This window comes from Eptatretus burgeri, chromosome 7, assembly GCF_056783735.1.
Source record: "Eptatretus burgeri isolate ZD-2024b chromosome 7, Ebu_testis_v1, whole genome shotgun sequence".
Taxonomy (NCBI): Eukaryota; Metazoa; Chordata; class Myxini; order Myxiniformes; family Myxinidae; genus Eptatretus; species Eptatretus burgeri.
The window spans coordinates 90,689,432-90,712,144 of NC_140967.1; the positions used below are offsets into that span (position 1 = coordinate 90,689,432).

Sequence of the window (22,713 nt, forward strand, 5' to 3'; positions counted from 1 at the left end):
TCGCCCTCTCTCTGTTCTATTCACCCTCTCATTTGCTCAAGGTCATCTGCCATATGCTTGGAAATCAGCAAACATTTCTGCTCTGCATAAAAAAGGTGCAAAAACAGATCCCTGCAACTACAGACCAATCAGTCTTCTCCCAATCATCAGCAAGGTTCTGGAATCCATCATCACTTCAGACATTAAATCCTTCCTCTTCTCCAATGGCTTCATTCCTGATCATCAATTTGGATTCAGACCAGGTCACTCTACCCTGGATATGCTGCTTCTGCTCTCCCAACAATGGATGGAGATCCTCAATGCCGGACATGATATCAGAGCCATATCCCCAGACATATCACGTGCTTTCAATACGGTCTCGCACCCTGCCCTGCCCACCCAAACTCTCTTCCTATGGTATCCAAGGCCATTTCCCTTCTTGGCTCGCAGACCTACTCTCCTGTCTCAGCCAACGTGTGTCCCTTAATGGAGTTCTCTCGTCCCCTCTTCCTATCTAAGCTGGAGTTCCTCAAGGCGGTGTTCTGGGCCCTGTTCTTTTTCTGGTTTTCATCAATGATCTCTCTGACTCTCTGGAAAATCCTCTTTTCCTCGTTTCTGATGACTCTACCCTCTGTCGTGCCATCTGTCATCCCTCAGATCGGCAAGCAGCAGCCTCTTCACTCTCTGCAGATCTGAATAATATCACAAGCTGGTCCAACACGTGCAACATGTCTTTCAACCCTGACAAATCTCACACTCTCACTATGTCTCTCCGAAAGCACCATCTGGAACCCCCCCCCCAACCCCCACTTACTTTCTTATCAATCCTCTTGAAGAAGTCCTTTCATTCAAGCTGCTGCATTTCACTATCTGCCATGATCTTTCCTGGGAAAGTCACAATTCCAAGCTGGCCTCCAAAGCCAGTCACCGACTGGGCATCCTCCATCATGAAAAGTCCTTCCTTGGCACACCTGAGCTCCTGACCACCGACAAAGCTTTCGTCCACAGCCTGATGGAGTACTGCTCTCCCTTCTGGGCTGGTGCTCCCGCCTCTCACCTTTCTCGGCTTCACGCTGTGGAAACCAAGGCATTTAGGATTATTGGTATCTCCCACGATGAGGCTGAGTCTTTGGGTCTCTCACTCTCTCACTGCAGGCAGGTCGGTGGTCTTTTTTGTCTTCTACCGTCTCCTCTCTGGTGTCTGTGATATGTCCTCCCCCCCCCCACTTTCCCATATTTCCGCAGGGCGCTTAAGATCCGCCAGCAACCACCTTCTGGTAAAACTACCAAAATCAAGAATCACTGCTCACCTTCACTCCCTCATTCCCCTTTTTTCACACCTGCGTAACAAACTCCCACACTCTCTTCAATCCCACTTTTCCCTCCAGGTCTTCAAAACAGCCGATCACCACCACCTCTTATCTCCCCCCATCCAAAACCACGATCTTTTCTACCCCGGCTAATCCATCCCAAACCCACCTCCTTCAAATTCCCTACTTTCCTTCCTGAAAGTTCCTGTCATGTAAGGACCTGAAAGTCCCTGTAGTGTCCATCTTGTTTACCCTGTGTACCCCACCCCATCCCTCTCCCTTCCACAGATATCCTCATATCCCTGTTGCACACTGTTTTTTCCTTCCCTATCTCCTGCTCCCTTTGTTGAACGTTCTGTGTGTTAACTCTCATACGAACCTCAACATTGTATTCAATAAATAAATAAATGAGAGATTAAGGTGTGCATTTTTGGATGGAAGGTTGCTGAAACAGCGCATGTCATGGTTCATTTTGAACATTGTGACCAACATATGTGAATTGAATTGATGGCACTTTAAATCTAATTCCATGTGCTTCCAACATATATTTAGGTCTGTTTTTTGTTATATTTTTGCCAAAACAACTTTGTAGCCATCATGTTTCAAATTTGATAAATGCAATGTGAACATTCAAATTGGAAGGAAAACTGATGACTGTATGGTGTCCTGTGGACCGTGTCTTTTGGACAGGCCTCGCATTCGCTCGAGCAGACCCGCTGGATACGGCGATGGATGGAATGGAAGAGATGTGGCCTGAGGAGCTTGAGGAACAGGACGATGAAGATGATGACATCGATCGCGACGAATATCAGGGAGTACATCTGAGAAGCCCTGTCATGCAGGTTGTTGTAGTTTGTTTGCTAAATGTTAATCTTTTTCTCACCCCACACACGTTAAGCGAAAAGCGGAGTTAAGCAGTTGGTTCCCTTTGTCTGTCTGTCTGTTGGGTGGTCGCTCGACTACCGTTATTCTCAGGTTTTCCGTCTGTCTGTTTGTATGTAATGGACAGCTCTGGAGGCCAGAGGACTCAACCGATTTTGATGAAACTTGACTGGTAGGTTCATACCAGGATCTAGTTGTATGCTTTTGAGCACCGTTGCTATGGAGGCCACCGTTGCCTTGCAACGGGACTTTGACATTTTTGAAAAATCCTAAAAATATTTATAAATATATATATATATATATATATATATATATATATATATATATATATATATATATATATATATTTCGAAAATCAAAAATCGGCTTCCGCGCTTTTATGCGCACTATAATCAACCTCTTTGTCAAAAAATTTCAGCCCGATCCGTCAAAAACTGTATGACTAGTATGCAATTATATAGCGACCACCCATGTCGCCTACCGACGTGTCTGTTTGTCTGTCTTCAAATGTCAGTTTATGATCGTGGAACAACTTGACATCAATGTAATATATTTTGAACACAAATCAGAAAACGGACCGCTAGTTAACGGAGTTAAGCAGTACTTTAGCTCTGAATTTGTCCCGATCGTGAATGTGCAGAGAAGAGGGAGATACTGTTTTACTCTGTCTGCCTCTGGCAGTTAAACACAATTGAAAATCTTTCCAAACAGGAAACTTTGTGGTTTTTAGCGATGCCATAAAGGACACAAACAGGCATGAATAATTATTGTAACATGTTCAATAAGGTGGTGTAAAAGACACCGTATCTCCACTGGTAAACTTCGGGAATTGTTTTTTTTTATACGACCTTTAAAATCATGATTTCATTTCAATTGAATAATTATAAACTTGAACACTGTGTGGAGTAAGGTATTCGATGAACTCTTTAGTTGTTACAGTTTTCCCTCGCAACTCCCAACTCAATCGATATTGTGCTCAAGGAGGACTTTTGTGTGATACACAATGGTTTGTGATTGCTCTATTTATTAATGGAGGGGTATTAAACCCACAGGATTTGGATCGAGGTCTACATCCACCGAATGGGTTTCTCCAAGCCGACATAACCTTCTTGTTCCTCACTGGTGAGATGAGAAGCCATTGTATGAAATAGAAGGCTTTTACGTGATGTTTGTCGAGAATCACACGATAAGTGCCGGTAAAATACGTATTCCCTTTGTTTAAAAATGAAATGGGTTAGGTTATGTAGATACTTTGCCAATGAAATAGGTGCGAGTCTTCTACTCCCCCCCCCCACCCTCTCACCTTCCCCATGGGATGCCAACCCACATTGTTTATCAGTGCCCTATCCTCGAAATGCTGAGCATCAAGCAAGGAAGTATCATGTGCCATTTTTAAAGTCTTTGATGTGACTCGGTTGGGGTCTCCCAGACTCAGAGTGAATGCTCTGTTGTGCCATTGAGTCTCGTCAATCAAGAAGTTGGAACTAAATTTTAGAACAACCTTACTTCGGTTTTAGTGCTCTGTCATGAACAGTGGGGTTTGTATTGTCTGATCTCATCAGAGATTTTCAGCTTTGGAGATGTGCAACATAGCGGAATTTTTTTCTTTCTTCTGTTTTCACAATCCTTCCTCACCTCCACCATGTCTCATGTCCCACGTCATCTCAATCTCCATTCCCTCCTGTTTTGGATCCCCTTCTTTTCTATCCTTTTTTTTTCCCCCACATTTCATTTTTCTCCATTAATCTTAATCCCCCACCACTCCCCACTTTGTGCTCGTATCCTGTATTATTGTACTCAAAGGTGAAGAATGACCCACTTTTGAGAATGTAGGCTGATTACGTAGTCAGCTGTGTTCTTGTCTAATTATTAATGTAACTTGTTTTATTTGGGAACTATTCTGAGTGTCTTCGATCCTTTTAAAGTTTTTTTTTTTAAACTTTATTCCAGCCGCATAACAAGGTATTCAAAGTAACCTTCTTTCCAAGTCGCTAAGTTTCCAAGTGCTGTTTATTCTTGAGTGGGTTACCTTTAGGTCTGAGATAAAGGCTAAAAGACTCTTTGCCATAATAATGAGTTTCTTGAGGGCAAATAGCAGTCATGAGCTTTCAACAAAGGATTTTAGGACTATTTTTGATGATACTTGCTAACACCCCAGTCCTCCTTCCGGCATGCAATATCAACTGTAACTCACCGTACAGCAACATCAATATCTGCACACGGGAAAGAATGACCAAAATGGAGATGAGGCAGGTTGAACCCAGGGAGAGCAGGGGAACAAAAGGAGTTTTTTTTTTTATTTTTTAACATTAATCTTGTGATTTAACTTTGATTATCTTTCCATTCCGACCCCATGTTGACCGAATTTTAACAGACTATACCTCCAATCCACCACCCGATCATTTTGTTTCATCCATCTACTTTTGTTTCATCCTTTTCTCAACCGATGCCTTACCTCTTGAGGTCTTGTGGCATCAAGGACTGCTCGCTGCCTGCTGGGGTTTACCAACCGGGGTGGTGAAGACTTCGTCATCGACTCCATTGAAGGATCGTTTCACTTCCCACAAGACTATGGATTCCACCTGCAGAATGTAGGTTTGTTTGTGTGTTTCATATCTGGATCGTCAGTAGTTTCGTGCTACATGTTTTTGTGTTTGAATGCTTAAATTAATGATTTTACCATACCACAGAGTGTACCTTTACTCCATTTCCAAGTAAGTCGTGCCTTGTCAGGGCATTTGCCTGCAATCATCATCACCGTCACACCTGCTAAAAACAATTAAAATGAATATTTCCAATCTGCATTGCACCTCTAAATTCAACCATTACCACATCGACAGTATGTTGCTCAGTATGAACAGAAAGTAGCGGATGCGTATTATTGTAATACAAGGAGAGATCTGCGGAACATCCGCGCAATGTAAAATGTGACTTCAGTTCCTCAACTCCCCCCACCCCTCACAAACCCCAACTCATCAACCCCCCTTAAAAACCCAGAATCATCAACTGCCCCCACCTCCCAAACCTCAAGTCTTCAACCTCCCCCTCCCAACCCGAAGGCTTCAATCCCCTCCCTACTCTAAGCCTTCACAAGCATGAAGCCTGAGGCCTAAAAGTAGTGGCCAATATGGCGATTTTCAAGTAATTATTGTGGGTGGAGTAAGGCCAGCCAACCCCCGCCCTGGATGGACAGAGTGGCAGACAGACAAACAGACAGACTGGTGGAAAATATACAGGTAGTGGACAAAAAAATGGAAACACCTGGGTAAATGAGGGACACCAAGCAAAACGGTTTCCACACAGGTGTGGCCCATGTGTTAATTGAGCAAATAACATCCCAGCATGTTTAGGGTCTTGTATCAAAATGCTGCACAGGCCTGATTGCCTATAGGTATGGCAAGTATGACTTCAAGAGGAGACCCCCCCTCCCAATGCCCCCATCCACAGAGCACATGTTCACCCAATGGTTTGATGAGCATGACACTGATGTTATCCATGTGTCATGGCCTTCTCAATTAACAGATGTGAACTTAAATCGAGCATTTATGGGATATTCTGGAACGACGCCGAAGACAGCGTTTTCCACTTCCATCAAACAAGTGTGAGATGATATGATTGTCCTTCTCATGGAAAAAAGGTGCCGCATCCCTCCTGCAGAATTCCAAATGATGGTGGACTCTATGCCATGGTGCATGCAGGCCGTACGAGCCGCACATAGTGGCCCGACGGCGTATTCAGTGACTTTACATCATTGTTTCCATTTTTTTTGTCCACTACCTGTATGTATGATGATGATAGTACAGTACCAAGGTTCATCAAAAAAAAAAATTTGAGTTCTTACAACAACATTTGGTGGCATCATGATTCGAGTGCCCACTTTGAGTTTGGGAGGTCGGGGGTTCGATTTTAACTTTGGCCGAGTCATAACAAATAATTTTAAAATGGTATGTGCTGCTTCCTTGTTTGACACTCAGCATTTAGAGGATAAGTCACTGATAAACCCTTTAGGTTGGTATCCCATGAAGAGAGGGAAATTGCTCTTTAATTCTTTTTTCTCATTTGCCCCACTGACTGAAGAGAGAAAAGCGATGACACAAAGATGGCGTTGCCGACACCAAGCGTGCACTCGGAAGTTACATCATTTCCCCCAACATCAGCAGCTGTATTTGTCTGAAATAAAGTTTGGAGGTGTGTGTGTGTGTGTGTGTGTGTGTGTGTGTGTGTGTGTGTGTGTGTGTGTGTGTGTGTGTGTGTGTGTGTGTGTGTGTGTGTGTGTGTGTGTGCGCGCGCAATTTGTTACAGCTCCTCCATGACCCTGTGAAAAAAAAGAAAAAAAAGTGGTTCTGGAATATTCTACAAAGTTTTGGAAAGTCAATCCTGAGTTACTCTCAAATGAAAATTCCACAACCTGAATCTGGTGTTGATCCTGTTTATCTTTATTTTTGTTCTTTTTCTTTGGAATAAGCTGCAGTTTGATTTTACTATTAATATATTTCATTGATGTTCAAGACCAGCGGATTTCCAATATTTTTTTTGGACTAAGCTAAAATATTGAGGTTGATCATCTTTGTTCGTGAATAATGGAGGGAGGACTGAAAATAAATCGATGGTAGCTTTTTCTTTTCGTCTTTGTCTTCAGCTATCTATTCTTCCACTGAACAGTGTGGTTCATCCTCAACATGAAGCTTCTTTCAGCTACTCCTTCCTGGTGGCCGGTGCACTGGGAGGAAGACAGCTCAGCTTGGTCATCACCCTGAGTTATCATCGTGATCAGGTGACAGTTGTTCAGCCACAATATATATTTTTGTATACATAGTCGAGGCAAGTGGAAGAGCGAGTATACTGAACGAATCAGAACATAACAGGGCAAAGGCAAGAGTAGAGAGGGGAGGGGGACTTGAGTCCCTGTATCGGAGAGTTGCAACATGATGTGTCTGGAAAATTCTGGGTCACGTGGTCCATGTACGCCATTTTGTTTCCATTCACTGAAAACTACAATATTCATCGCTTGCATTATTTGTACATCGAACAACGCTGTATACTTCTCGAGAATGATCTTATCTATAAAGCTCTTTCTAACCACTCACTCACTGACTGACTGACTAATATTAAAGTTCGGTACCTTCCGGGTGAGGTAGAAAGCTGAAATTTTAAGTGCCAATGGACAATGAAGCCGATACAGCGGGAAAAAATCACGGAACCATCGGAAAGCATCAGTAAATGAAAATATAAATAAATGAAAAAAATAAATGCAGGTAAGCAACCTGAGAAAATGCGGAAGCATGGTTCGTTATTACTTCCAATGTGTAAGCATATCCCGCCAGTATGGTTATATTCTTACAAAATAACAGGATTCTGTGCCATTGGGTGTACCAATCGGTCGGAAAAGGGATTCAGAATGTATAGATTCCCTGCAGATCCAGCAACGTGCTGCCATTCTGGTGGGACAGGAGTTGGCATCATCCCTGGAACCTTTCTCAGTCCGCCGCTCTGTTGCTTCTTTGAGCCTTTTCTATAGACATTACGACGTAATGTGCTCTGAGGGTCTTGCACAAGTTGTTCCACCTGAGCACACTTTCAGTCGCTCGACACGTTTGGCAGTTTCTTCCCATCCCTACACTGTATCTGTCCAAAATAGTAAGACTACGAGGTATTCTTCTAGTCTTTTTTCCTTCGCACTGCATCACTTTGGAACAGTTTACCTGCATCCTGCTTCCCCCTCAATCCCAACCAACCTCAATTCAAGAGGAATCTCAATAGATTTCTCCTTTGTTTAATAGCTATACTTTCCTTTGTGTAGCCCCCACCTTGAGTGGCCTTTGGCTTTGTGGTGGGTTCGAAAAGATTGTGGTTTTGGATGGTGGACGATAAGAGATGGTGATGAACAGCTGTTTTGAAGACCTGGAGGGAAGAGTGGGATTGAAGAGAGTGTGGGAGTTTATTCCAAAAGTGGGGAAAAAGAGGAACGAAAGCATGAAGATGAGCAGTGATTCTTGATTTTGGTAGTTTTACCAGAAGGGGGTTACTGACGGACCTTGAGTGCCTGCGGAAATATGGGGGGGGGACATATTTCAGACAGAGCCGGTGGGGGGTGGGGTGGGGGCAGGCCGGAAAGGAGACGGTGGAAGACAGAAAGACCACCGACCTGCCTGCAATTTCTCCACACAAATTTGAATTTTTCTCCATGTTCTTCTGGACATCTTCCATGTTGAGGATTGGAGGTCATAAAAGCAGCCCCTGACAGTTGTTTTGAGGTCTTCCAAGTGTTGCAGTTAACATTGGTTAACAACACGTCATGGTCCATGAAATGGAAAATGATTCATTGAATGGGAATAGAGAAGAATGAAGGGTTTCATGCACATGCAGGTTTTCAGTGGCACAATATTTTTGTTAAAAGAAATTAAGAGTTGGTAAGAAATATCCCCTTCACTTTATGGCTCATCTTAATTTTAATGTAGCCCTCTTTTACTACCCTCGCCATAGGAGAGGGTATTGCATTTGGGTCCGTTTGTCCACACAGAACTTGGGTCTGTGTATGAATTAGGCTAAGATTACACCACATAAAACGAGTCCTGGCGAGGGTCTGCAATCTCTGATTGCTCTTTCTTGTTCCTTCTTTGTTCTTTCTGAATTTCTTCTTTCCCATTCTGTTTGATTGCAAAGAAAAACGTTCCCTTTCCATATCTTCACAAAGGATGGCCCAGAGGTACAGACATTTGTCTCTTAGCTGTTTAGCCTGGGTTCAAATCCTGACCCAGCAATAAACTGTCATCCCAGTGTTTCACAGGTAGGATGATTCTTCAGTGTATGTGCCATCCCCCGAATAGACGAATAGACGTTAAGCCTCGTGTCCCATCTGTCATCATTAGTTATTGTCTGTTAAAGATCCCATGGTGTCCTTCGCCAAGAGAGGCAACTTATCACCGGCATCCTGGTCCGCTTTCGAATCGGTCTTTCTCTACACCCAAAAAGGACATTATATTGCTTAATGCTTTATTTTCATTCTTCCAACCAGTCACAATAAGCCAGAATCCTGGTCAAATTACAAATTCCTGCCCTGACTATAACTGCTGGGAAGGCAATGGCAAACCACCCAGTATATCATCTTTGTCAAGCAGCCAAGGACCTAATTTCAGGCAGAACAATCAATCAATCAATCAATATTCCCAAGCTCTTTCTCTTTTTTTTTTTTCTCTCACAATTGTTATCTTTTCTAATTGTCTACTTTCTTGATGGTGTGTGCATCGGGTATGAATGGTGTGCCTCCATTTCTGTCTTTCACTTTCCTTCTTCCAATTCATTCAATTTTTTGCATTCTGTCACTGCCGATGTGTATCTTCGACTCACTTGCTCTGTACTCTGTACACCTGGAATTAGGCACGCATCATTGTGAACATTTACCTATGCATTACACTTAATTTTGCCACGATTTCTGTAATACATGTTTTCAGGTTTAAAAATCAATCCTGTCAAATTGTATGCTTCTTTAATTCTGACTGGTTGGAAGAACAAAAACAAAGCATTAAGTAAAATAATTTCCCTTTTGTGTGCAGAGAAAGACAGATTGATTAAAAAACTGACACATTACGCTTCATGCACAATAGGCGTAGGTTTGGTGCACCGCACTCGATGGAAACAAAATGGCTTCATCCCAGCATGCTTCGGGTCATGTATAAAAATGCTGCACAGGCCTGATCGCCTATAATTATGGCGAGCATGGCTTCAAAAGGAGACCCCCCCCCCCCCATGCAAGTTGTCACGACTGTTAGTATATAGGGACTCGAGAGGGAACACCAACAGTGGCGTTAAAGGACAAGATAAAGGGAGACTTGGACAAAGAATTGGTGTGGAGTGGAATGGGGGACAGGAGAGGACGCATGGGGTGGACAAGATGGATATAGAAGGAAACTCTCAATAAGGAAAACTGGAAATTTGGAAGGAGGATGGATTGGGATTGGATGAGGGGGCGGGGGGAGGTTAATGAGGGTAGAAAAGATCATGGTTTTGGATTGGGGATGATCTGAGATGGTGGTGAACAGCTTTGAGGAGCTGGAGGGAAGGATGAAATTGAAGAGAATGTGAGAGTTGGTTCCACAAGTGGGGAAAAAAGAGGAACGATTGAGTGTAGGTGAGCAGTGATCCTGGATTTAGGTAGTTTCAGCAGAAGGAAGTTGATGGTGCAGCGTGTGTGCTCTGCAGAAACTGGGGGGATGTGGGGGGACAAGTGCTGGAAGGAACAGAGGGTGCAAGACCAGAAAGGAGGTGGTAGAAGATAGACAGACCACCGACCTGTCTGTGATGGTGAAGTGATAGGCCTATAGACTCAGCCTCATCGCAGGAAATTCTAATAATCTTGAAGGCCTTGGTTTCCATGGCATCAAGATGTGAGGCAGGGGAGCCAGCCCAGTGGGGAGTGCAGTACTTCATCAAGTTGTGGATGAAGGCCTTGTAGGTGGATAGGAGTTCAGGTGTGCCACGGAAGGACCTTGTATGATGGAAGAGGCCCAGTTGGCGGCTGGCTTTGGTGTGAGAATGTGAGGATTCAAAGACATATACCAAGTATTTGACCAGCTTAGCTTGTGATTTTTTTTTCAAGGACGGAAGAGAGGGAAGAGGTTGATGCCTGCCTGTCTGTCAGAAGGATGAGGGATGTCATGGCAGAGGGTGGAGTCGTCAAATAGATTCTGGGTCTATCTGCCATGATCTTTCCTTTCCAAACCGGCCTCCAAAGAGAATCGCCAACTGGGAATCCTCCGTTGTGCAAAGTCCTTCCTCGGCCCACCTGAGCTCCTGACGACATACAAAGCTTTCATCCGCAACCTGATGGAGTAATGCTCTCCCCTCTGGGCTGATGTTCCTGCCTCTCACCTTTCTCGGCTTCATGCTGTGTAAACCAAGGCATTTAGGATCATTGGTATTTCCCACGATGAGGCTGAGTTTTTGGTCCTCTCACTCTCTCACCACAGGCAGGTCGGTGATCTTTCTGTCTTCAACTGTCTCCTCTCCGGTCTCGCCCCCCCCGCTCTGTCTGCGATATGTCCCCACCATATTTCCGTGGGGCGCTCAAGGTCCGCCAATAACCCCCTTCTGGTACAACTACCAAAACCACGAATCACTGCTAACCTTCACTCTTTTATTTCTCTTTTTCCCGCCTTTGGAATAAACTCCCACACTCTGTTCAATCCCATTCTTCCCTCCAGGCCTTCAAAACAGCTGTTCGCCACCACCTCTTATCTTCCCCCATCCAAAACCTCGATCTTTTCCACCCTCGTTAATCCACCCCAAACCCACCTCCTTCAAATTCCCTGCTTTCCTTACTGAAAGTCCCTGTAATGTCCATCTTGTATACCCCATGTTCCCCGCCCCATCCCTCTCCCTTCCACAGATCTCCTAATGTCTCTGTTCCCCACTGTTTTGTCCTTCCCTCGACCGCCCCACTTGTCTTATGCCCTGCTTGCTGTGCATTGTGTGTTAGCTCTCGTGCAAGCCTCGATCGACAATGTATTCCAAAAAAATTAATAATAATAAAAAAGGATTTTCCAGAGTCAGAGAGATCGTTTATGAAGTTCGGGACTAGGATTGGGCCCACAACACTGCCTTTTCACTTTACATCCTCTTATTAAAAAAAAATGTACTAATGAGCAATAAATGCAACTTTCATGACTACCACTACTACTACTACTACTACTTTTGCCAGCTATCGTGTGCAGCCTGTTGCTAAATCATTTTCTGTGAGCACAACTGTGTCACTGATGCAGTGCCCTCGATTACCAGTACACGGGTACTTATTTCATTGACTTCGAAAGGTTGACACGCTGAGTCAACCCCACCTGGTGTTCATTCAACAACTGGCAGGGACTCAAATGCAACATCCTAAAATTTTCAGCCAGCTACCTTTACCATGAATGCAACACCAAGTTTTATTACTACGATTATTATTATTTCTTTAACACCCCCAATTATTCTCACCTTCTTGTGGGGTCAGCCAGGGAATGTTTTTCACCCAAGTCTTTCACGAACCAGTTAGCCAGGCCTGACGTTCAACTTAGGCTGATTTGTTCAGGAATTTTTGGACGTTGTGTAAATGGTTGGAATAGCATCTTTAACCTGAACTCTTCAATGTGGTCTCCTCCAAATTGCCTTGCACTGAAGTTAACAACCTCAGAGTTCATGATACTGATCGGAATCTCTGAGTTTGTGCCATGCTTGATAACATGTAAAAAGTCCCAAAAAGTCCCAAAGGGATATTTAATCGGTTCGAGACGAGAACATTTTGTGAATTAATTTTCTCAGCCCACGTTTTTGCTGTAGCATCTGGAAGTAAACATTACCTGTGATGTAACTCAATGTGGCTTCTACGTATACTTAGGCCGAGGTTATTACTTACGAAATCTAAAGATTTCGTAAGTATATTGATGACTTCCGTCCTCTGTTTGTTTGTTTGTTTGGAGGCACGATAACTCGAGAACGGAAGAAGCTACCAATGTCAAATTACACCACGTGATTCAGGAGGGTGGTGGCTTGCGCTGATTAGATTTTGGTCAAAATCGGTCAAAGGTCAAGGTCACAGTGAGGTCAAACATTCGATTTTTGATGGTTTTGTACAGAATCATCGTAGAAACTTCTGGTTTGCGTCGCTACCTTCTCTAGAGACAGCTTTTATTAGACAAGGTCAGAGGTCAAGTTGACGATTTCGTAAGGACCAGTCTATGACTGCTTGTTTTTTAGGTTACTTGAGCCGAAGTGGCTATTTCTAAGTTTTGGAGGCTGCATGTGCTTTGTGCTGTTCAAACTAATACGATCCATACTTTTGACTTTTGTGTGTTTTTCAAATGTGCAGGAAAGCTATAAGGAGGCCGTTTTCAACAAGACTCTGATGGTGACTGAGTCGCCAGATGAGTTTGATGGGGAGACGTGAGTTTTTGCCATGGACCACAGGTTTTTTACCAGAAGTGCAGCTGGAGATGAGAGATGGTGACTGTGATGGAGTTAGTAAAATGGGTATGGCAGAATGAGTTATAATAAGTCAATATAGTTTGTTAACCAGCATTCTGCTTTTGCAGGTTTTTCTTGTACGTTTTTTTGGGTGCTCTTGTAATACTGGTGCTGATTGGTGTTCATCAACTGCTGGATACAAGAAGGGTAAGCTATTCATTCATATATATATATATATATATATATATATATTCACAAGGTTCACCAAAAGGGCCAGAGGGCATGTGCTCGTGTGTTCTAAACATGCTCAACTATCCACATAACAACACTGTCTTGTCTGTTTAATCAAATACAGTTGTGTGGTTAGGTCAAACTTTGATATAGGCCCTGTCACACCTTGACGATTTAGCCAGCGTATGCCGACGTATGAAAAATTTGTCTGAAATGCTGGCACACGTCGAATACGTATGGGTAAGTTTTGTATACGTTAAGAGCATGCTGGCATACGTCGTAGTATGCTGGCATATGTCGTAGTATGCTGGCATACGTCATAGTATGCCGAGTTATTAGACAAATTTTACATGCTTGAAATTTTTCGACGTATGCCAGCGTATCACTCACACGTTCCGCATAACGCTGGCCATAAGTTGTAAGCACGTTACGCGATCGTTGACACATGTCGACACACGTTACTTGTAAGTTACTCATAAGTCGAAACACGTCGAGGTAATGTTTAGCGTACCCGAAACTTATTTCTAACCTGTGAGTAACATGTTGTAGGCATGTTACGTGATCGTTGACACACTTTACTTGTAAGTTACTCATAAGTTGAAACACGTCGAGGTAATGGTTAGCGTCAGTGTTTCAGACTCCCTGTTTTTTGTTTTTTTTCTTCGGTATGACGGTGATGTTGACACTTCGATTTATAGTGTGGTTATAATATAATATAATTAATAGGCTGCCGCTCAACGATTTAAATCGTAACCACACTAGAAATCGAAGTGTCAACATCACCGTCATACCGAAGAAAAAAAACCAAAAAAAAACCAGGGAGTCTGGAACACTGACGCTAACCATTACCTCGACGTGTTTCGACTGATGAGTAACTTACAAGTAACGTGTGTCGACGTGTGTCAACGATCGCGTAACGTGCCCTCAACTTATGGCCAGCATATGCGGAACGTGTGTCATATGCCGAGTACGTCGAAAAATTTTCAACATGCTGAAAATTTGTCGACGTACTCGGCGTACTACGACGTATGCCAGCGTGCTTCAGCGTGCTCTTAACGTATACAAAACTTACCCATAACGTATTCGACATGCGCCAGCGTATCCGGCAAATTTTTCATACGTCGGCATACGCTGGCTAAAACGTCAAGGTGTGACAGCGGCTTGACACTTCGATGTCTAGTGCGGTTATGATTTGAATCGTCGAGCCGCAGCATATTAATAGCCTACGCCACGAGATCGTCGGCGATATGCTGCCGCGCTATGCATAAGTTAGACTATCGTTGGGCATAGGTTGTGAACGCCGACAACACGCTCAGCATTCGTTGGTATAAGTTATCTATATGTTATCGAAACGTTCTGTGTACGTTACTAATATGTTATGCATACGTCCAACTCGTTATGAATACGTCCAAAACTGGAAAAAAACATCAATAGTTCAGCGTACGCCAGCGTTTTGCACACATTTTGATACCTTGCGATATGCTGGCTAAAACGTCAATGTGTGACAGGGCCCTAAGGTCAAACTGAGACAGCTGAAGTTTCAAAAATATTAAAAAACAAGCTCAAATGAGCTAAGATCCTCATCCTCTTAATGATGACGTCATAAAAACGAATATGACGTCATTGTGATGTATCAGGTTTGTGATAAATTATCTGTGGTAATGCCCAGCTTGATTCCTGCAAACAAAATTCAAACAGCTTGCCTAGTTTCGGAGATAATGGTATAGGCGATTTCCATTAGCGGAGATATTGTGTCGTCATAACTTTTTTTCTCGGAGGAGTTTTCAAAATCGGAGATGGTTACTGTCTGCGCAGGGTATTTTTACATATATATGCCAAGTTTCAGGAGGTTTCGATGAAAACTGTAGGCTGTGAAACAAAAAAGTTCATAAGAAGAAGATGAAGAACAACGTGAGTAAGACTTAGAGATCCTCCACGAGGATCTAAAAATTTGGACCAAGACTTGTGCATCCTTAAATTATACAATAATCTTTATACAAGTATATCATCATGTTTTCCCTTTGTAGCAGATATCAGCTCTTCAAATGTGATGTGCCAATAACCTGAGAATGTGTAATTTTTGTTTTTTTAATAAACATTGTTGAGGCTCATTAAAGAGCTAACACAGAACATATAACAAGTGGAGCAGGAGACTGGAGGGGCGGGAGAGGGAAGCACAAAACAGTGGGGAACAGAAACAGGAGATCTGTGGAAGGGAGAGGGATGGGGTGGGGTACACGGGGTAAACAAGATGGACACGACAGGGACTTTCAGGAAGGAAAGCAGTGAATTTGAAGGAGGTGGTTTGGGGTGGATTAACAGGGGTAGAAAAGACCGTGGTTTTGGATGTAGGGAGAAAAGAGATGGTGGTGAACAGCTGTTTTGAAGACCTGGTTTATCGTGTCGGAGCTGCTGAACCAGACATCAACCACACTGAGATAATAAGCAGTCTAATCTGGTGTCAGGGGATATGCATGGAGACCGGACCACTTGCTACCCGCAGGAAAAGGCAGGAATTTGTAAGTTTTTTTCAGTGTGCTCACTCTCCTACTCCTCACGAAATACACCATGGGATATTTAACGTCCACCAATAACCATTGTGTTGGGAGATGGGTCCTGCAGCTCAACGTCCATCCAATGGACGGCATACATACACATTGATGTAATGCCTGGCCTGCAAAGCGCCATGGTGACAGTTTGTAGCTAGACCACTATTCAAACCCAGGTCAGACAGATCAAAAGTGAGTGTGCATACCTCTAAAGTCTAAACTATCCTGATAGTCCATCTTTTACCTATAGTATGTAACTGAAATCAACTTTAATTCAATGATTTGCTCTCAGATTTTAACCTGCCAGCAGCATACTTGCTACATTTCGAATGTGCCAGATATCACTCGTCATCTGCAGAGTATGAAGGCAAACTGCAGAATCCTGCACCCTTGCTTCATCACCAAACCAATATGTCTAATGCATTCTCCTCACTCCTGATATTCTCAATTTTCTTTCCTTTCCTTTTCTAAAATTGTTTGTTTACTTCAATATTCCTCTTCTATCTGCATACACGATATGTAGATGGCTCCTTTGTTACCTCCTCAGTTCTTCTGATCAGTTCAATTAACATGTTTCATTTGAAAACGTCCACTTTACCATCAGCCAGCAGTACCACAGATAGACCATTAATCAGCATGGCGGTGAAGTAAAACTGTTATGCCAATGTTTAAATTATTACCATGTTCTGCCCATCGATCTACCATCATTCCTTCTCTCCCTCATGCTTTTGGGAATCGTGCAGAGGCGTCACACTCCTGCTGTCATGGAGGAGCAAGGCACTGGAAACCTGAGCAATGTAAACTTGTCGTGGCTACCTCCAGAAACCCTCAAACAGATAAGTGAGTTTGGATCAGTTGGTGGGGGGAGGGCGGGGGGTGGGGGGGAGGAGAGAAAGGGGGAGGATGATGAAATGCTATGAAACAAAGACTTGACAAAACATTTTCATATAGACTTCATAAACAAAAAGTTGATAAGAGTATTTTGACTACCATGGGAAACAAAGTGTGTCTGGAGCACTTGCCTTTCATAAAGCAATTTAAGGGGTCTGTGCCAAAGATGCAGAATCTTGTCTGATGATGTAGAATTATGTTCACCGATGTAGAATGTGGTCAGCCGGTGGATAACGTTGCCCGCTGACAGGGGACCTCGCCTGGTGACACGGGACCTTGCCTGCTGACAGGGGACCTCGCCTGCTGACAAGGGACCTTTCCCCCTGGCACGGGACCTTGCCCGCTGACACGGGATCTCACCCGCTGGCACGGGACCTTGCCCGCTGACAGGGGACCTCGCCCGCTGACATGGAACCTCGCCTGGTGACACGTGACCTCACCCGCTGGCACAGGACCTTTCCCGCTGACACGGGATATCACCCGCTGGCACGGGACCTTGCCCGCTGACATGGAACCTTTCCAATTCAGTTTCTGCTCCTCCACATGTATCATTCTGCTATCTTTATCCAAAGTGTTCTCCTTTCATGCTCCTCAACTTTATTTTACATCCCCCTCTTCCCTTCAAAAAAACCCAACAACAACAACAAAAACATTTCACTCCAAAAAACAAAAATCAGGAACTCGTTCTGCCTGTTATTTCATTCCTTCATTCATCCCTTCCATTCTCATGACCTTCCAATGTAACTAACACTCCTCATTGCCTTAACTTGCTTCCTACTTTAAAAGCTTTTACAAGCATTTTAAAATGCTTCATTTGCCTTATCTCTTTGTCAGGAAGACTTCACTTCTTATTCTTCATCTCTATCCATTCCTCTACTTCTTCAACAAGGTTTCCTTCCCAAATCTATCGAACTCACAACCGCTCACTCAATCAACCATCCTCCCTCTGTGCTTTCAATAACCAGTCATTTCAACCCTCTCGTAATGTCTGTTTTGTGTATCTGAATTGGGAATCAGTTGAAGTCCAGTCTGCAGAGGTTGCCTGCACATGATCATCAACTCCCCTTCATATCCATTCGCAATGTGAAAACCCTCCATGCCACCCCTCTGGACACTCCTGCATCCTACCAACAGTACCTCTATCCCTGTCCATAACTGTGTAGATCTCAAACATCTGAGGCCTCTGCTCCAGCTTGACAGATCTATCAATCCAGGATGCTGCTGCTAAACTGCTGACATCAACTGCTGAACGGAATCCTTCTTCCCACAGGATGTCCCTGGCACGTCAGTGTCTCTCCCTGGCTATTGTCTCCTCTCAAAACACTCAGGAATACCTCTGGCTGTGACTTCCCCTCCATTTCCACGTCTTGTTTGTCTGCATGTTGTACCTACCATCCTCCAAACAGTGATGACTCCATTTACATATCTCTCTCTCTCTCTCTCTCTCTCTCTCTCTCTCTCTCTCTCTCTCTCTCTCTCTCTCTCTCTCTCTCTCTCTCTCTCTCTCTCTCTCTCTCTCTCTCTCCTCTCTCTCCTCTCTCTCCTCTCTCTCTCTCTCTCTCTCTCTCTCCTCTCTCTCCTCTCTCTCCTCTCTCTCCTCTCTCTCCTCTCTCTCCTCTCTCTCCTCTCTCTCCTCTCTCTCCTCTCTCTCCTCTCTCTCTCTCTCTCTCTCTCTCCTCTCTCTCTCTCTCCTCTCTCCTCTCTCCTCTCTCCTCTCTCCTCTCTCCTCTCTCTCTCTCTCTCACACACAACATGGACCAATTTCTATCCACTCAATACAACTCTCATTTCCTCACATGTGGTGACTTCAATTGTCATCATGCCAATTGAATGGGTGTTGGTACCTCTCTCACCAGCCATGGCACTGCAGAAAAGGACATCTCTGACTCCATGGTGTCAGGTCAGGTTAGATCTGTGACCTGCTACAGGTACCATGTAAACCTGTACTAACCTGTTCCATGGTCGGGTTGTCTGCGACTAAACCGTCTCCCCCACCAGGTTTTCTGGTGAGGAGGGTGTTTGGATATGGACACCCAGCAGGATTAAAAACAAAACCTGTCAAAGGGCGGAGGAGCTCCTTGTGAGCCAACGGACATCCATATCTAGTGCCCAACTGTGTCTGCGGACGACCTCCTGCAGTTGGGTTACTTTTTTATGAGGAGGTTGGTGGCAGGATTTGCACTCCGGCCACCGTAAAACCCCTCATTCCGTAAAACACAAATACGCAAAAAAATCTGAAAACCCACTCCGTGGGAGTACCTCCTGTGCAGCTTCCCTTCGCAGGGCAGCTCACCAGATGACGGGATTGGGGCAAAGCCTTCGGGACCCCCAATCTTTGATGATAGGAGGGAAACCACAGGGTAACATCCCTGGGTCAGATTGCGGGAGAGTGTGTCGGAGTGGTGCTGAGGTGTCGTCCACCAGACGGCGGTCTCCTTGGGTTAACCTGAGGCGGTCCCTTCGGGTGGGTGCCTGGAATGTCCTATCCCTAAGAGAGGATGATCACCTGTCTCTGTTATCATCTGAGCTCAAGCGTTTGGACATCGGGATTGCAGCTCTCTCTGAGGTTCGGAGACCGGATTGCGGCGAGATAATGGTGGGTGGTTACACCTACTATTGGTCTGGTCACTCTGATGGTTACCATACCCAAGGAGTTGCTGTAGCTGTGTCCAATAAGCTAACCCCAATGATAATTGAGGTAACACCGGTCAACGAATGTATTATGAGATTAAGGATTCGTCACTCCTTCGGTGTCATTTCCCTGGTCTCTGTTTATGCTCCGACTGAGGCGAGTGATCTCACCGTGAAGGACACATTCTACGCCACGCTCGAGTCCTGTGGTTGATCAGTGCCCCAGACGAGATACACTTCTAGTCTTGGGGGATTTCAATGCATCGACTGGAACTGATAGGGACGGTTATGAGGTGTGTGTTGGTCCCCATGGGTCAGGAACTATGAACCAGAATAGCACTAAGTTCCTTGACTTTGCAAGAAGTCATGGACTTAGGGTGGCTGGTTCATGGTTTCAACGCCCACATGCTCATCGCTGGACTTGGTGTTCCAACGCTGGCAGTGTGGCAAAGGAGATTGACCATGTCCTCATTGACGGTCGTTGGAGGATGATCCAGAACTGCAGGGTCTACCGGAGTGCTCAGTTCCTCAATACTGACCACAGGCTTGTTGTAGCAACTCTAAAGCTGCACCTTAAATCCTGGAGAATGGTCCAGGCTGGATATTGGCTGGATGTTGGCAAGCTCAGGGATGAGAGAGTAGCTGAGGAGTTTGCGAACAGGCTGAGTGGACACTTGGGGGTCTGGGTGCTTTGGGGGGTCCTGAAGAGTTGTGGAGTGCCTTCAAGACCACCGTCCTTGATGTTGCCGGTGGATGTCTTGGAACTCACCGCAGGGCAAAGAAGAATTTTGTCTCTCAAGGGACACTGGATACCATTGACCAGAGTCGCAGGGCCAGGCTGAATGGCAGAGCTGAGCTGTTCAGGGAGCTGAGGCATAAAACTGTATGTGCACTGAGGGTGGACAAGGAGGCCTATGTGCGAGGAATCTGTGAGGGGGTAGAGCATCACCTGTGGACAGGTGATTCTCGTCCCGCTTACAGGGGAATTCGCGAATTGCGTTGATCCAAGCCCATCCCTCAGAGCACTGCAGTTAGAGCAGAGAGTGGTAGGCTCTTGACATAGGAGTCTGAAGTGAAGGCCCACTGGGCCAGTTACTTTGAGTGGTTGTACCAGGCTGATCCACCAGCTGTCGAGTTGGACGTCAAGGGTTTTACAATCCCTGTTGCTGACCCTCGAATCAACTGTGGTCCACGTGTTGTGGAAACACGGGCTGCGGTGAACCAGTTGAAACGGGGCAAAGCTCCAGGGATCTGTGGCATCCATGCTGAACTTCTCAAGGCTGATGGAAATGCTGCACTCATGTCGTTGCATGCAGTTTTGTGCTCTGCCTGGAACACAGGCATCATCCCAACTGATTGGAAGAGGGGCCCTGTTGTCCCTCTCTGGAAAGGGAAGGGTGATCGCCAAGACTGCAACTACTGAGGGGTGACACTGCTCTCAGTGCCAGGTTCGGTCTTTGCTCGGAGAATTATTGATAGGGTTCGCCACCATCTGCTTGAGCACCAGCGTCCAGAGCAGTCAGGCTTTACACCAAAGAGGTCAACAATTGACCGTATCCTTGCTCTTCAGGTCCTCATCGAACGCAGACGAGAGTTTCGGCAGCGGCTGCTTGCAGCCTATGTTGATCTCTGTAAAGCGTTCGATTCAGTGAATCGGGATGTCCTCTGGAGGATTCTTGGTCTTCGTGGGGTGCCACCAAAACTGATCGATCTGATGTCTGAACTCTACTCTGGTACTGAGAGTGCTGTGAAATGTGGTGGTACCATCTCTTACTTATTCCCAGTTGTTACTAGAGTTCGTCAGGGGTGTGGACTGGCCCCCACACTTTTCAGCACTTGTATGGACTGGATTTTAGGGAGGATGTCGGAGAGATCAAGCTGCGGTGCATCGTTTGGGAATGTCAAGATCTCGGACCTTGATTTTGCAGATGATGCAGTCATCTTTGCGGAGACTTTAGATATCCTTTTGGGGGCCCTCGAGGTGCTGAATGAGGAGTCTGAGCCGCTGGGATTACGGGTTTCTTGGGTCAAAACTAAGATCCAGGCCTTCGGTGACATCTTGGATGCTGCTGTCCTGTCTGTGCCTGTTTGTGATGAGGATGTTGAGGTCGTGGAGAGATTCACTTACCTTGGCAGTGATATTCATGTCTCTGCTGGCTGTGAGTCAGAGGTCAATAGACATCTGGGTCGGGCCTGGGGAGTCATGGATTCACTGGATCATGGGGTGTGGCGCTGCCGGTACCTGTGCGGGAGGACGAAAGTCTGAGTCTTCAGGTCCTTGGTACTTCCAGTCTTGCTCTATGGATGCGAGACTTGGACTCTGACCAAAGATCTGAGATGGAGACTTAATTCCTTTGGTACCAGGTCTCTTCGGAGAATCGTTGGCTATCGCTGGTTGGATTTTGTGTCCAACGAGCGGTTGCTGAGAGAGACTCGGATGAGATTTGTTACCTGCATAGTCCGTGAGCGTCAGTTGCGGCTGTATGGACATGTGGCTCGTTTTCCTGACGCTGATCCTGCTAACCAGATTCTCTCAGCGAGGGAGTCTCATGAGTGGAGGAGGCCAGTGGGCCGACCACGTGCCTCGTGGTTGCAGCAGGTTGACCATCATCTCAAGGAGATGGGGATGGGCCTCGCATCTGCCTGGGGGATGGCCAGACGGAGGCCCCTGGAGTACCGGCAGAAAGTGGACGCAGCGACGCGCTGTTCTGGCACATGCTCCCATACCTGACCTGACCTGACTCCATGGATCTGACTCGATCTGTGAACCTTCTGACACAGATTTCAGCCAATGGCAAATCCTCCCTTCTGCACTTTGGAATGACAAACTTTCCTGCAAATGTCTCCTGTTCTTCCTTTGCTCCAATTGGTTCATTTGATCATGTGCTTGTGAGATAAACGTCTCACTGACTATTTTTAATTGCTAACATTGCTGACATAAAATTGCTAACTAAATAAAATAAAAAAAGCTAACATAAAATTTAATTGCTAACCTAAAATTGCTAACAGCACCAGTGAGTCTAGCAGTTCACTCAAGTTGACTGGCAGGGAGTGCAAGCTGCCCTCTCACTTCAGGATGAATCTCCTATATCTGCTGGCCCTATATTAATACAGCCTGGATATTATTTCACAGAACACTCCATAAAGCCCGTAACAAGTGTGTCTTCCCTCCCTTATTTAAAACCTGCTGGCATCTTGTTAAGTCTGTCTTTGGTGTATGCTCCCCCTCCATTCCTTCCCTCACTTCAAATGGCACCACAGCTGACTCAGCTCGTGAGAAGGCCGAGAGCCTCAATTCTATATTT

At 45.1% G+C, this 22,713-nt stretch overlaps 1 protein-coding gene across 1 annotated transcript in view; it reads left to right on the forward strand.

The window, feature by feature from the left end:
- Nucleotides 1-22,713, forward strand: part of LOC147023774 (translocon-associated protein subunit alpha-like) — a 29,714-nt gene that overhangs the window by 3,231 nt on the left and 3,770 nt on the right. The window contains exons 2-8 of the mRNA XM_085889573.1: nt 1,980-2,131; nt 3,224-3,293; nt 4,635-4,762; nt 6,811-6,945; nt 13,012-13,085; nt 13,235-13,313; nt 16,630-16,726. Of these exons, the coding sequence (XP_085745699.1) occupies nt 1,980-2,131; nt 3,224-3,293; nt 4,635-4,762; nt 6,811-6,945; nt 13,012-13,085; nt 13,235-13,313; nt 16,630-16,726 (735 nt within the window). The remainder of the gene's footprint in view (nt 1-1,979; nt 2,132-3,223; nt 3,294-4,634; nt 4,763-6,810; nt 6,946-13,011; nt 13,086-13,234; nt 13,314-16,629; nt 16,727-22,713) is intronic.